The sequence below is a fragment of the Buteo buteo genome, chromosome Z (assembly GCF_964188355.1).
Source record: "Buteo buteo chromosome Z, bButBut1.hap1.1, whole genome shotgun sequence".
Classification (NCBI taxonomy): domain Eukaryota; kingdom Metazoa; phylum Chordata; class Aves; order Accipitriformes; family Accipitridae; genus Buteo; species Buteo buteo.
This window is the reverse complement of record NC_134204.1, coordinates 4565203-4578645: the sequence shown is the minus strand read 5'-3', so window position 1 is coordinate 4578645 and position 13443 is coordinate 4565203. Positions and strand designations below refer to the sequence as shown.

The 13443-nt window shown below is 42.3% G+C and overlaps 1 protein-coding gene across 2 annotated transcripts in view; it reads right to left on the bottom strand.

Moving 5' to 3' along the window:
• The window catches only part of LOXHD1 (lipoxygenase homology PLAT domains 1), a 142038-nt gene that overhangs the window by 43975 nt on the left and 84620 nt on the right, over nucleotides 1–13443 (bottom strand). The window contains exons 27-31 of one of the 2 annotated variants that reach the window (XM_075020625.1): nucleotides 13233–13349; nucleotides 8901–9063; nucleotides 6396–6550; nucleotides 5336–5545; nucleotides 3788–3911 (exon numbers count right to left, since the gene is read on the bottom strand). In XM_075020625.1, the coding sequence (XP_074876726.1) occupies nucleotides 3788–3911; nucleotides 5336–5545; nucleotides 6396–6550; nucleotides 8901–9063; nucleotides 13233–13349 (769 nt within the window). Of the gene's footprint in view, nucleotides 1–3787; nucleotides 3912–5335; nucleotides 5546–6395; nucleotides 6551–8900; nucleotides 9064–13232; nucleotides 13350–13443 lie in introns of those variants that run through there. The other variant, XM_075020624.1, reaches the window with a different exon arrangement.

Sequence of the window (13443 nt, the reverse complement as noted above, 5' to 3'; positions counted from 1 at the left end):
AGCCATTCTGACAAGACTCGGAGCTCTGAAACTTGCCTTGTCACAGACTCGAAACTCAGCCTGGCTTCATCATCACTGTTTCAATTTAAAAAAAAAAGGTTTATAAACCTTGACAAAAAAACTTGGTTGGCTTTCAAATCATCTGGGATTGACATCTAGTTTTGCTTTATGATGACTAACAACATTTTGGGGGTAGGGCTTGTACTGGAAACTTACATCAAGCTCAGAATATGTGTGCAATATCAGGAATTCACGTCGACCAAATCTGTTCTTACCTCTGGACAGAGCAGAACCCAAAGAGATTCATTCAGCCTCAGTTCGAGGATTTCATGTACCAACACAAAATGAACTGGTGATTAGGCAAGACTTATTCTCCCCTTTATGGTATCATTTACATTTCAGCGTGCACATCAGCATAATGATGTGTAATGCATTCTTCACAAAATAACCATTGGAGCTGCTGGTATTAACAGGAGAAAGGGTCTAGCTGTAGGCAAGACAGATTTTATGAGAATATCTTGAGGGGTCATGTTTAGAACAGCTCCAGACTACTCTTTTAAATCAAGTACATTTTGAGTAGGGACAAAATTTTCTTATATACAGTTTTTACCCTGTTCTCCTGTGACAGACTAAGTTCACAGAACTACCATCATTTCCAACTGAAGTTGCACCCTCAAGCCAAAGCACTTGAAACACATATATAAAAAATGAGAACTATGAGAAATTGTTATAATTTCCCACTTTAAATAATGGATACGGAGACATAGAGTAGCTTGCTACCAGACACCAGGAAACAGTTTGCTGTTCTTTCCTTTAAAAACCAGAAAAGCAGTCCTTTAAGTTGTTTATCTCCCTTCTCCATTGTCTCCCTCTTTCTCTGGGACTCCACAGTTCTACTTCTTCAAACCTGGGAGAACGCAAAACCTGGGCACAGCAGGACACCAGAGGTTCTCCAGCCCATCTCTCTTTGCCCCCCGCTTCCTTGAGTCCCTGCGCAGAGTTCGGGCTGTTTGAGGGCGCGCGTCCCCCTCCCACGGGGTTGCGTTTCGTTAGGGATGGAGACCACACCATCTCTAGCGCTTCTTTCCAGCATGGGGCAGGGTTCCCAGTTCGGATGCAAACAGGTTCCTAATCAACAGGACCTTTCTCTGTGCTCCATCCTCACATCACCTCCTGCCCCTCAAAGGTATTCACCGATTTGAGCGTGAGAGAGTCCGAACTGGGCTGCCCAAGTTGTCACTCCCTTTCCCAGGCAACTCCTAATACCGCTTCCCCTAATCAACTAATTAACAGCTGGCTTTTTATCCAGCTCAGGAGGTGGCTGTCTGGCTCGCACAGTCCATCTTATCTGACATTCCTTCGAGATGCAGTTTTCTTAATGAGGCCATGTCACTGCTGCAGAGATAGCGGTGATGACAAGCTCCAGGGCTCAGAGAAGAAAGACCACCCTGGCACAATGGGGATGATGGGAACTATCCTAGCTCTGCTGGAAAGGGGTTCTCCTGGGAGATGCTGATGTTTTATCCATTATTTGTGAAACTACATGGAATGCCAACGTGGCAGATGTTATCCATTGTCTCACCACAGAAGTAATATCAGACGGAACATGGGAATCACTTATTTTTCGTTTGAACACAATGCGGGATTACAAAAGAAGGGTTGCCCCAAGACACATGGGTTGCAGACCAGGTTAAGCAATGTGCAGCGTTGTGTCTGCTTCACAACTTAAGGGCGTGGGACATGCAACCCAGGTATCACAGCCCAACAAGCTACCGGGCATCAGCTGAGCTGCAGTAACCATTTGTGTGAGTTCCATTGAACCATGTCAGTAAAAGCTACCTGAAACTCCTAAGCCAAATTACATCATTTTACACTTGGCTTACTGCGGAAGTTTAAGATAAGTTTAATTATTTTGCACTTGCTGTGGACTAAGAGCACATATACAGACAGTAACTGTGACTCAGCTGCTGCCCAGTTGTTACAACACAGTGTCTTAATCACACCTCTAAAATCTTAATCTAAAGCTAAAAGACCCCATGTAGGTCGACAACAAACTGTAGATGCAATTTAGATGATAAATCATTGTCCTGGAACACAGAGGTGGTTAATCAAAAGCTATATAAATATAGAGAAAAAAGCTTGTGTGGTAATGAAGTTGCAAGGAAATATCAATGGACTGGGGAAGTTTTCTGCAAAAGTTAACCTCAGCTGATGGACAGTGATCTTCCAGGCTTCCTTCACAGCCAGGACAGAAACAAAACCTGCACAACTTTCCCACTTCCCATTGGCAGCAGCCGAGCAAGATTAGCTTCCCTGCATGAAAGTTGTCCTTTGCAGACAGTCCGGCATACTTCACTTTTTATAATTTGCAGTCTAGAAAGAGATTTTTCTTTTATATTCAGCTTTGCTTTGTCTCAGGAACCAGAGCCTAAAGATGAAAATCTACACTAGAGCTATCAACTGTTTCCATCGGTTATTTGAGCAAGAACCTCAGTCCAGATTTCATGAACTCCTTGTCTTTCAGTGACAGTGCTTGCAGACCCTCCTGCCCAATTATAAGACAATCCATCTTGTAGAAAAGAAAACTCGCCTGAGCTTTCCTAGTCGAAGCTTGTTTTCTGGGAGCCAAGAGACTTATCTGTGCTTTTGCTCAGCTCCCATATCCCACTCCCCTCCCAACCCAACAGCTGCTGTGATGCAGCTACCTGTTGTAACGAAAAAAACCTGAAGGGTTCCAAAATAAATGACATTTAGATTCATATTAAACAAACATCCTTGATGATGAGGCACTACTAGCCTGATCCTGAAAAGGGGAGATGGCTTAAGCATGGCAAATAATGTCTCAGGAAATTCAAAGCCTTCTTTGGTAACTCAGATCTAATATGCTACATGAAACATCATCCTGAGTAGGTCAAAGAGATATAGGAGGAAAAAGGCAGCTGCTATCAGCAACAAGAGCTACTTTAAGGAATCGTGCGGAAAAGAGCCTCTGATAATCCAAAGGAGGCTCTTTTGGTGTTAGCATGTCTGATTATCGTCCCTCTCACTGCAAAGAGCTTTGGATCCTTTGAAGGACACTTCAGACAAAATTATACAAAACTTGCATAAATTCTTCCCTTAACTCTATCAGACCCTGCTGTTCAGAGGGCAGTGTCACGTCTCCTCACCTCTGAAGTGCTGTCTGCAATGAAGTTGTTGGCGGAGGAGAAGGAAAAGGGAGTATGATTCTTCAGGTCAGTGGGTTTCTTTCTGAGGTGGCCCTATGGATGTTGTTGACTAGCTCCTTTTCCACATCTGATGGTGTGGAGGCACTCATCTAACTTTAGGCATCTAAAAGGGACACAACTTGGGATTGTAGTTGCCCATAGAGGTCCCCTGTGCCTTTTACCTCACCACAACCAAAAACCTTGAATAACCACCTACCGAATGATATTGCCACATTGTCCAAAGCACCACGTTGTTTGGAGAACCTGTGTCAGCTGGCAATGGAGAAGTTAATTCTAACAATCTACAGCATCACAGATTTCCACAGGAGAGAAAGAAGAGGGTTGGAAACACTGAAGTCGCTGTGAACTTCATGGCTTATCCCACTGTTAGGGTAGGAGAGCTATAGGAAAAGCAGCAAACATAGAAACTCAAGCACTGATCCAACCTTTCCCAAAGTGGTCGCAGAGAAGCAATTTGCTGTTCTGCCTCTCCCTGTTCTTCATCAGGACGAACGCAACCTCTCAAGGACTGAAAGCCAAGAACACATGCATGCATGCAATCAAACACGGTGCTCGCTCACATGATCCTTTTTCTGCTGCCTTGACCAAGCTGGATTTTCTCGTCTCCGTCACATTCGCATTGCTGTCCTGACTCGACAGGCTGACAGACGAGCCATCCAGGCTGTTTCGCTCACCGTCATAGCCCTAGTTGGAAGGTACGTATGGGAGGGTAATGAGGTTGAGTACTCAAGTGTTGTCAGCTGTTCCCATGTGCCTCCAAGAATGTGAGAATAAATCCCTGTAGTTTCCCAGGTAGCGTTTTGCTCGGTGTAGCTCAAATAAATGTGACTTGTAATTTACTGCAGGTCATTCATTTACTTCATTGGTAACCTTGACAGGCTATTTTGGATGCGTGTTACAATAGAAGAAAATATAATGGACCTAATGGACTTTAATGGTGTGTTGTGACTTTTCTCTGCTACCCGTGTGAGCAAGAGCCACAGACAATTCAGACGGATGGGACAGTGCCAGATTTGTTTACCAGGGCACACACTGTGGTGTCAGACTAATTGACCTGGTACAGGTCAAAGAGCGTAAGAGGGAGAGTACTGCAAATCTGAATTACATGAAACATCTATTGTATTTGAGGAGTTACTGCAGATGCGTTCAGTGTTGTTGTCCGATAAATGTGAGGCTCTTGTGACACAGTCACGTAATTTTTAAAAAAAAAAAGTGATTAGCTTTTCCTCATTATGAATTAATATGAGCAACAGGGTAAGTGTGACCACAAGAATTCATAGCATTGTCTGCTGCAATTTTATGAGGGAGCATATGGCAATACTCATCCATGGTGTAACTCTTCTCACATCCATTCTGTTGTACTCAGGATGAGTCTGGCCCAATTTCGTTGATGATCATTTTAGTGGTAACTGTCAATTAAAATGTCACTGAATTTTGCAAAGTGGACTCCTTAAATACAATGGACTTATAATCAGCTGCTTTATTATGCCTCACTGTATAGAAGCAATAGAGGTCTATTAATCTTGTTTCCTAATTTTAATTAGTGTATGTAGCTCGAATTCCAATTAGCTATATTAGCCTGAGAAAGCAACAGAGAATGTGCAAGTAGAAAGGGCATTTCACTAAAAACCATTTGGTGCTTTGAATGGTAGCAAAGAAACTAGATTTTTTTATGCTTGGCATTGGTGGAAGAAGTTGCTGAAAAGATAAATCCATTCAGTCCAATGAGGCTGAAGTCAAAGGACCTAATATTTTGGCTTGATGACTTTGAATATTGGGACCCATAACTAACCTACTTTGTGGGCACAGCAAGGAGAGCAGCAGGGAAATATACTCTACTGTGCATCAGCAAGGTACTTTGACTCTCAGCTGAAGATTTTCACTTAGAGTCCTAGATTTTCCTGTTGAAATTGCAAATTACAGAGGTAGTGATACTGGGCTGAGAGTGGCCATACTTTCAGCACTTGTCTGAAAATCACAAATTCATTTTGGACAAGTCAAAAAGCGTAAGTCCCTAAAGATCTGTCTTGGACTTCAACCAGACAGACAATGATTTTATATTTATTAGTAGCAATGGGTTGGGATCACAGCTTGAGCTGTAACCGTACCTGTTCATAAAGCGTACGCTCTATCTTTTTGTCCTCTTTCTTTTTAGAGAGCCAGCGCTCACACAAGAAAACGAACGACTCCTCTGTGGTCTCATCCAGGATCTCTACTTTTTCCAGGAACCAGTCAGGACTGAACATGCTATTGTCGTGACGAATCTTGATCTTGTACAAAATCCCAAGGTCCACGGCCTGTATAGTAAACGTATCCTCCTGCAGGGTGTCCAATAGCAGTTGCTTCTGTTAACGAGCTCTCAACAGATCATCTCCCAGACAAAAGCAAACGGAGACTACAGAGCACAATATGTGTTTAAATTCCGTCTCACATGATGGTGTTTGGTTAAAAGCTTTGCAGCAGTCTATAGAGGCATACCTGCACGCTAAAACTGTTCTGCAGGGAAGCGTTTTGAAGTCTGCTTCTGCTATGAGGGGAAGCTGCACAAAATGTCACTTTTTCAATTAGAATATTGAATTCCTGGAATTTTACATCCTGATTTTTAAGTCTAAGTATACTCCCTTTCTAATCCAGTTAGATTTGTATGGGCAATCCAGATAAGACAATCTTTGCCATCATTATATCTGAGTATCTCCATATGAGGCCATGAATATGACTCATGGACTGGCCACAGAGCACCCCTTTTGAAGTTATTTTGTCAAACACAGATGCAGTTTAGGCCCCATCAATTTCTCATGCTCTGCAGTGAATTACAATATATATTATGTACGTGCAAATCAGTTGCACAGAGGCTATGAGAATGAGAGACCTCAGGTTTTGTGCACTCTCAAATCTGCAGCTAACAATTCAAGCCAGTTTATATGGACCAAGCTCATAATTTGTCTATCAGTGACTTTGCAGAAACATCTACCCATTTGCTGCAGTGCCTGTCAGTTGTAACACCCAGCTGACAAAATCCATACAAAGCATTTTAAGAGGTAATGAACACGGTAAATGGAATCAATCAATTCATCCCTCATAGGAAAACTCAGGCTATAAAGACAGTCATGGACTTTTTAGGTTAAAGACTGTGAAATGGAAAGTATTGTTAACCCATTACATTTGTACCTGTCCTCTTTCAAACTTGTTGAAGTTTGTTTCAGATTTGCTGAGTTTTCTCTCTCCTGTGTCCCCCAGATCTCCGTAGATATTTAGGAAAACATTAGCGTCTGTCCCAGCACCATAGATATCTCCAGTGAACACACTTATCTTGTACGTGTGAACTGCAGAAAGAAACAGAGGTGTGATTTCTGGCCAGGTGAATTATCGAAGCCTATGTTAGATACTGAATTTACCTAAGAAAATGGTCCCCAAATTTCTGCTCATCACTCAGTTCTTGGAGGTTTAAGATCCCATATGCTTTATCCTTCCAGGCTTCTGGTAATAATCCAAAGGTTGGGGAATCACTGGGCTGAAATTTGCTGACTTTCCTTTTTTCCACCTAATCAATGCCTGTGCATTGCTTTGATCACATATTGAGCAGTTAAAAGTGCAAAGAATCATTATGGTGATTACTGGATACGATGTTGATAGAGGTGAAGGAACTCAGCACCTTTTCATACTGAGGCTCAAGGGACACACGTCTGAGAACAAGTGATTCAGTGTTGTGAATTCTTAATACTCCATCTTCCATAAACAAACTCCAGGGATTCAGATGTGCAATTACTATCAGAGTTAATGGCATGTATCTCTATAAATTCCCCAAACAGAAAGAGAACAGGTTTCTGGGTCCTTTTGCTGAGATGGTATTTAATTAAGGAAGTGTTGGAGCTGTATTGTTTAAGCACCCTTTCTCTTTAGCTTGCTCAATGATGATCCAATAAAACCTCATCAAATCTTTAGTAATGTGCTTTACTAACCCTGTTAAATACTCCTATTTTTATTTTGCTACTCTTTTCCCAATTACACAGGGAAAACAAACAGTTATCGAAAGCATCCTCTCCAGGAAAACAATTAGGGACTGTACAAGTCTCTGATTACCCCAATGGCATATGAGCCCCCGAGAATGCCTCCTTGCAAATCTCAGGGCAATGCAACCGAGGAAGAGGCACAAAGTCTTAGTTAGGATTCTTCTTTGTACATTAACAGAAAATAGAGAAATCTATATTGTTTTTTTCTTCTGTACCTAGCTTTCCGTGTAAAACAGGGCTCCTTTTGCTTCATAGTCTGTGAAAGATCTCCATCATTTTCTCTAAGAAATGAATCATGGCCATTCATCAGGCTAGGTGCAATGCCAGGTTTTCTGGTTTGCCTCTTCACATTATGTCCTACAGAATTACAGCTTCATATTTGCAAGACAACTGCTACACTAGTAATGAAGGAAGCAATGCATATAGTCTAATAATTGGTCAATTCATCCCTCTTTGGTTTTTGCTTGCCAGTTTTGGGGACCTTCAGGACTGAAATGCAGTCTACTGTATAAAAGATGATGCTCTGAATACCACGAGCTGATTTGCCATTGCTGTCATTTACACTGCGTCAGTGCTCAAGATGTATGCGGACTCATAGAGATGCAGAAGATGTAATTCCAGTCCCAGGTATTTTATATCTAAAGCAGAAGTTCCCAAACTTAGCCCTAGCTCCCAGCCAAAAGAAACCTTCAGTTAAAAAAAAACCCCTATTCCATAGACTGTAAAACTTATTTTAAGGCTTTGCCTTTAGAAGGAAAAAATGAGTCACCTAGGTTAGTTAACACATGGTAACTAATGCAAGGTAAAGCAACAGAAGTAGGTAAGTTAAAGAAAATGCCATGCAGGCATCTAGCAGTCATGCCACTTACTAATTGATATTAAAACTGCCTTTCCCTCTGCAGGAAAAAAATCTCCCATGGGCTATCATGTACTTCCTAACAGGGGAAAAAGTACACCTGTCTCTTCTAAAGGCACAGGGCAAAGGCTCCAGCCTTCCTTACAGCAAGGCACCTCTTCACTTGGCAATGGAAAACACTTACAATCCATATAAATTCCACCCTGACAATGGTAAATGCAAATGCAAATCAGACTCTGAGAGAAAAGAAACAGGGAAAGGAATGATTTTCTCTCTTGAATCATCTTGTTGCCAGATGCAAGAACTGAGAATGAAGGTGGCAGCTGAATTCAATTTGCTCTGCTCAGGATGTAGGAAGGTTCATGACTTCTCTCAAGGGCAGAGGGAGCGTGGGGTGGGAAAAGGAGGTTCTAGAAAAAAGAGTTATGAACAGCTGGGTGTACAGAGAGGCAATGAGTTTAGGATGAAACTTCAGTTCTTGTTCAGTTCCTTCATCTACCAGGAGGACCAAACACTGAATGTGAACAATTTATTCTCCTCCCCAGAAGCACTTTAATGAGGTGAGGGTGGCTGCCTAGAGCCAAATTTGTAGAGGGTATCCATATGTACCTGAAGAGCCGTAGGAAAAAACAACTTTGGGAGGAAAGAGGAGCGTGAATCAGACTGGTAGGGTAGGAAAGGAAGGAGCAGAGTGCACAGGACAGGTGAAGTTGGACAAACAAGTAAGGATGTTTGCAGAATCATCCACAAGTTTTGTTCCAAAAAATCAGATGAACAGGTCTGTACCTACTCCTAGGATTGTATTACCTTCTAATGGTTCTTCAACTTCTTCCTCTATCTGCTTGAGTGTCCCGTCCTTCATGAGTTTTTCAGTAAAAATATCAGATGGTACCAGTTCTCTGACAATCTCGCCATCATCTTCAGATTTTGCAAGCCATCTTTCACATGGAAATGTGACAGTTTCTGAGCCCTGAAGTAAACATGACAGAGATAATCTCTTCAAAATAATGTGAACACGTTAGCATTTCCCCTTTGAAAATACTCTGACATGCAGGCAAGGATTTTCAACTCATGTATGTATGCATGTGTATGTAGATGCAGACCTGAAACAGTATCTAGAAATAGATTTCCTCCAGAAAGAGGACATCTGAGGACTCTGAGAAGAAGCACTGAATGTGTAGCAGAGAATAGGATTCCCAATGGCTGTGTTAGACTGGCTGTATGATCCAGTAGATCTCTGCCCTTCCCAGTTTTCAATCGTGCAAATTCCTAACCGGGACTGCACCATTCCTGCTGAAGCTGTGTTTTACTGAGACTCTGCAATCCCTCTTCAATCCTTACGCAGGGAGCATTCTCTTTGAAGTCAGTAGGGGGTTTATTCTGAGTCAATACTTCAAGATTTTTGCCCTATAATTCTGTGACTGAAGCTGGTTTCCAGGCAATTCCCATACGTGCATTAAGAGGAGAAAAATAGCGATTTAATTTTTGATCTTTTGGTTTGACTTCACTTTGGTGGAAACAAATATGATTTCTTTCATCAAACAAACAAAAACAATAGAACATGTGTTTTCCACTTGGTAAACAAAATCAATCCCAGACTACTCATTAAGAACAGACTCCCATAAGGCCTCCGAGATGGTAAGATGCAGGCAGTTTTCTGTGTGCTGGGCACCCCAGGCTATGTCTCCATAAAGAAAGGGGCATGAGCCGTCATGCAAGTTGCAGAGCCCACAAGTCTGAACAGAAAAAAAAAGTTAGTTTTAGTCTCACAGTGACTAAATAAAGGAAGAAAAAAAAAAATGGCCCTTTCCTTACTGACAACTTCATCATTTCTCTCCTGAGTAGCCCAGGGACTTTCTGCCCTTTCTAGTACTCTGTGTGCCATCACTTTCACGTATAATATAAGTATGAATAGTGTCCACCTTAATTACTCTCATGCAATTATTTATCAAACCAATACAGCGTCCTTTCTTCACTATGTTTACTATTTAAATCCTAAAATATTAATATATAGTAGAAGAAGGGAATAGCTCTCCCTGTAGCAATCCTGAATGTTGTTATCACTGTGTACTACTGCACTGAGCAGCCTTGAGCTGCAGATCCTGCCCTCCCTGACACGGTCACTGGGGAGGAATAGGTTGTGCACCTAAGATTAGAGGTGCACCCCAGTCACTGCTCACCTGGAACGAACAGGTCATCGTACCACCACGCACAACTCCCAGACTGGTGGATCTGCTTGAGCTGAACCTCTCCCAGCGGCTTGTGTGACTTGAGCCTTGAGTCTGCAGCAGACTCAGCCTTTGAACCCACATAGCCCAAATCTTCTGCTGTCAATAAAACACCATTTCTTCTCCTCTCTGCTGCTCCCTGCGGTGCTGCTGTTTAATCCCAGACTTGCAATGTTTAACTCCGTAAGGCGGTTTGAAGCATGACTTTTACAGAACGGTGTCAAACAAAACAGGCAGCACTTGAGATGTTCTCAAATATTTTACTTTCAAGTGTTATTTGTGCTGTACGAGCAAAATACAGCACCTAATGACCGGCCACACCACTACTTCTGCCTCCCCGTTTCTGCACGGCTGTCTGACCACATAACCTGTATTATCTCACTGTATGCTGAGCCAATGAACAGTACTTATCTCCCCACCTACAGTCTGTGAAAAGAGGGCTTTCCAGAACGATGCTTCAGTGCTGAAACTCTCTCCTCCTGGTAGAGATCCCACTTCAGTCATGTCTCTTGCTGAAGCTTTTAACTGCTCTTAAACATCCATAATGTTGGCTGTACGTGCCGTTGATATGAACACTGTTTATTTGGTAATAGGATATCAAGGGACTTGAGTGCCTGCACAGTGGGGCATAATGTGCAGTTACTGCAAGAGTTAATTGTATCATTATTGTTAATCACCATGTCATTGCCACGGTTTTTATTGGAGTTTCCTTGTTAGTGATTGTATTAATATTTAAGTGACATAAAGTGCACTGTTTTATGTTACCCACGGTAAAATCCTCTCGCAGCTCCTAACAGAATTTGTTTCATTAGAGTCTGAGTCTGGCCCTAAGCTAGAAGCAGGGTATGATAGTGTGCTAAAAGTCAGTGCTTTGCCCTTCTCCAAGTTGTAACAAATGAAATAGAATTATCAGATATAATTGGCATGCCAAGACAGAGCTTTATTGGCATGCAACAATCTTAGTTTCCTACCCAAGTGCTTTCAATTTAATCTGAAAAGTTACTGACCTCATTTTTCTTTTGCAGCATTACAGCTACATCTAGACACATCTTAGCAGTCTAATCAGGTAGCATAGCTTTTAGAAGCGTTGGCAGCAGCATATTGCTATCCTGTGGCAGGTCATAATATCCTTCGGCTGATCAGCGGCATCACGCAGTGCTCCGCTTTCTTCTTTTTTCCCATGCCATAATCAAAAGATCAGCAGAATTGTGAATCTCTCAATTTTTAAGTTGTTCATGGTCTTCTTCCCTTCCTCCACCTTCCCAGCTTTCTCACCATCTGTCCTTCAAAGCTGCTGTAACGACTGCAGAGCCCTGCAGCCCCGAGACCCTTTCTGGGCTAATGGAAGAGCACCCAACACGGAGCTCTCAGAAGCTTCCCAAAGTGCTCAGTTAATGGTAGGTGTAGAAAAGGGCAGCCCAGGAATCTGTTTTCCCTTCGTTTCCATACCTTTGTGCATCCCCCTCTTCATCTTCCCTAGCCTATGACCAGTAACAGTATCTCCAAAAACCAACGTTCATTAGCCTAATGAAGCTGTACAAGGCAAGGGTTAGTCAATACACAGACAGAGGGTCTGATAATAACAGACTGGCAAAAAGGTGATCGTGAGAAACGACCAAAGGGTATTGGCTTGTGAAGAAGCTTGTACGGGAGGATACAGGCTTGAGCATGATGAGGAAGGCTCAAGGCAAACCTTTGAGTTGATCGTGAGGCAAAGAGACTAAAACATATCCTGGAAATTTTGAAGGAGGAATCAAGTAGGTTCACCGTGACTGAGGAGGTCGTGTTTACACCAACACTTGATATTAGAAGTCACTTCAGGAAGGGGCAGACCTGAGCATTGAGGTGGAGGTGAAAGCTGACCTCCCTTCGGAATAAGGGGAGAAAGGACAAGACACAGGAGAGAGCCCAGGTGTTCCCAAACACAGCTACTGCTCCAATTCTGAACTGGTCCTGAAGTGGTGATTTTCTCCTGAACTTCCCTGCAGCCAGATTCATTCCTGTTCCTACAGCCAGCATCTGAAAGCAGGGCCGAAGCATAGTTTCTTATGCGGACAAGATCAAGATGACTGATATGGCTGCACTCCCTTAATCCTGTTAACATGAACAAACAAAAGTCCTAGGACCTAATTTGACATTTTTTATATGAGTGATTCAGGGACTTGCACTGACAGACATTTTGCTTGTCTTAATTGTACTGGCTCCCTGCATTTATTTTTCCAGAATTAAGGGATGAAATTATTTCTTGTCCCTGTTTAACCACAATACTTTTTATTTTAAAATGGTGCACCCACATCCTTCCCTGTGATTGTTCAAAACAAAACTACACATGAAAATAGGAAGCTTTGGCCTCTCGTGTCACCCAAACCCACCATTATCTAAGTTAGCCTTGGGCCCTGGGGAATGTTCAGGCACCGTGGTGCAGTGCTCAGCCCTGTAATTTATTAGCTGTATTTGTACAGCAATGGGTACAAACTCAGGAATCTTCCCTCTCAGTCCAGCAAGCAAGTTATGATAACGTTGCCTCCAAACCCAGCAGATCACTCTTTCCCACAAAAGATAAAGAGTAGTGAATGTCTCCAAAAGGATGAGGAGCAACATCGCTGCTTTGCTCCCATCCGCTGCCAGGAGGAAATAACTCTATTCTTGTCAAAAGGTACAATGAGAACAGCATTTTTTTAAAAAAGCAATGATTGCAGAGTCTTATAATCAACATTTGAAGAATAAAACATGGTAATACATGTTTCTCGTCCCCAGATCTCCAAACTCTAGCAAGTTCATTAGTGTGCATTGTTCTTTAGAGAGTCATTTTTCACTGTTAATCACGCTTTGTATACAGAAGATGCACTTTGGGAAGTGGAAGCGGCTGCTAATGGAAACATATGGCAGCGTTCTGGGATTTGCAGCCTACCTTTCCGTTTGGTAAGAGTCTACGAATCGTTACACGGTCCAAATGCCATCCAGAGTTCAGTCCTCCACCCTTGTGTCCTATGCGAATCTTTTCAATAATGTCACCAACATCCTCCAGCTACAGAAAAAAAAAGAAAAAAAAAAAAAGAGAAAGATTATGCCTTGAACAACAGGTGCCTTTTGAGGCACTACTTCTTTAGCTTATTTCCTAT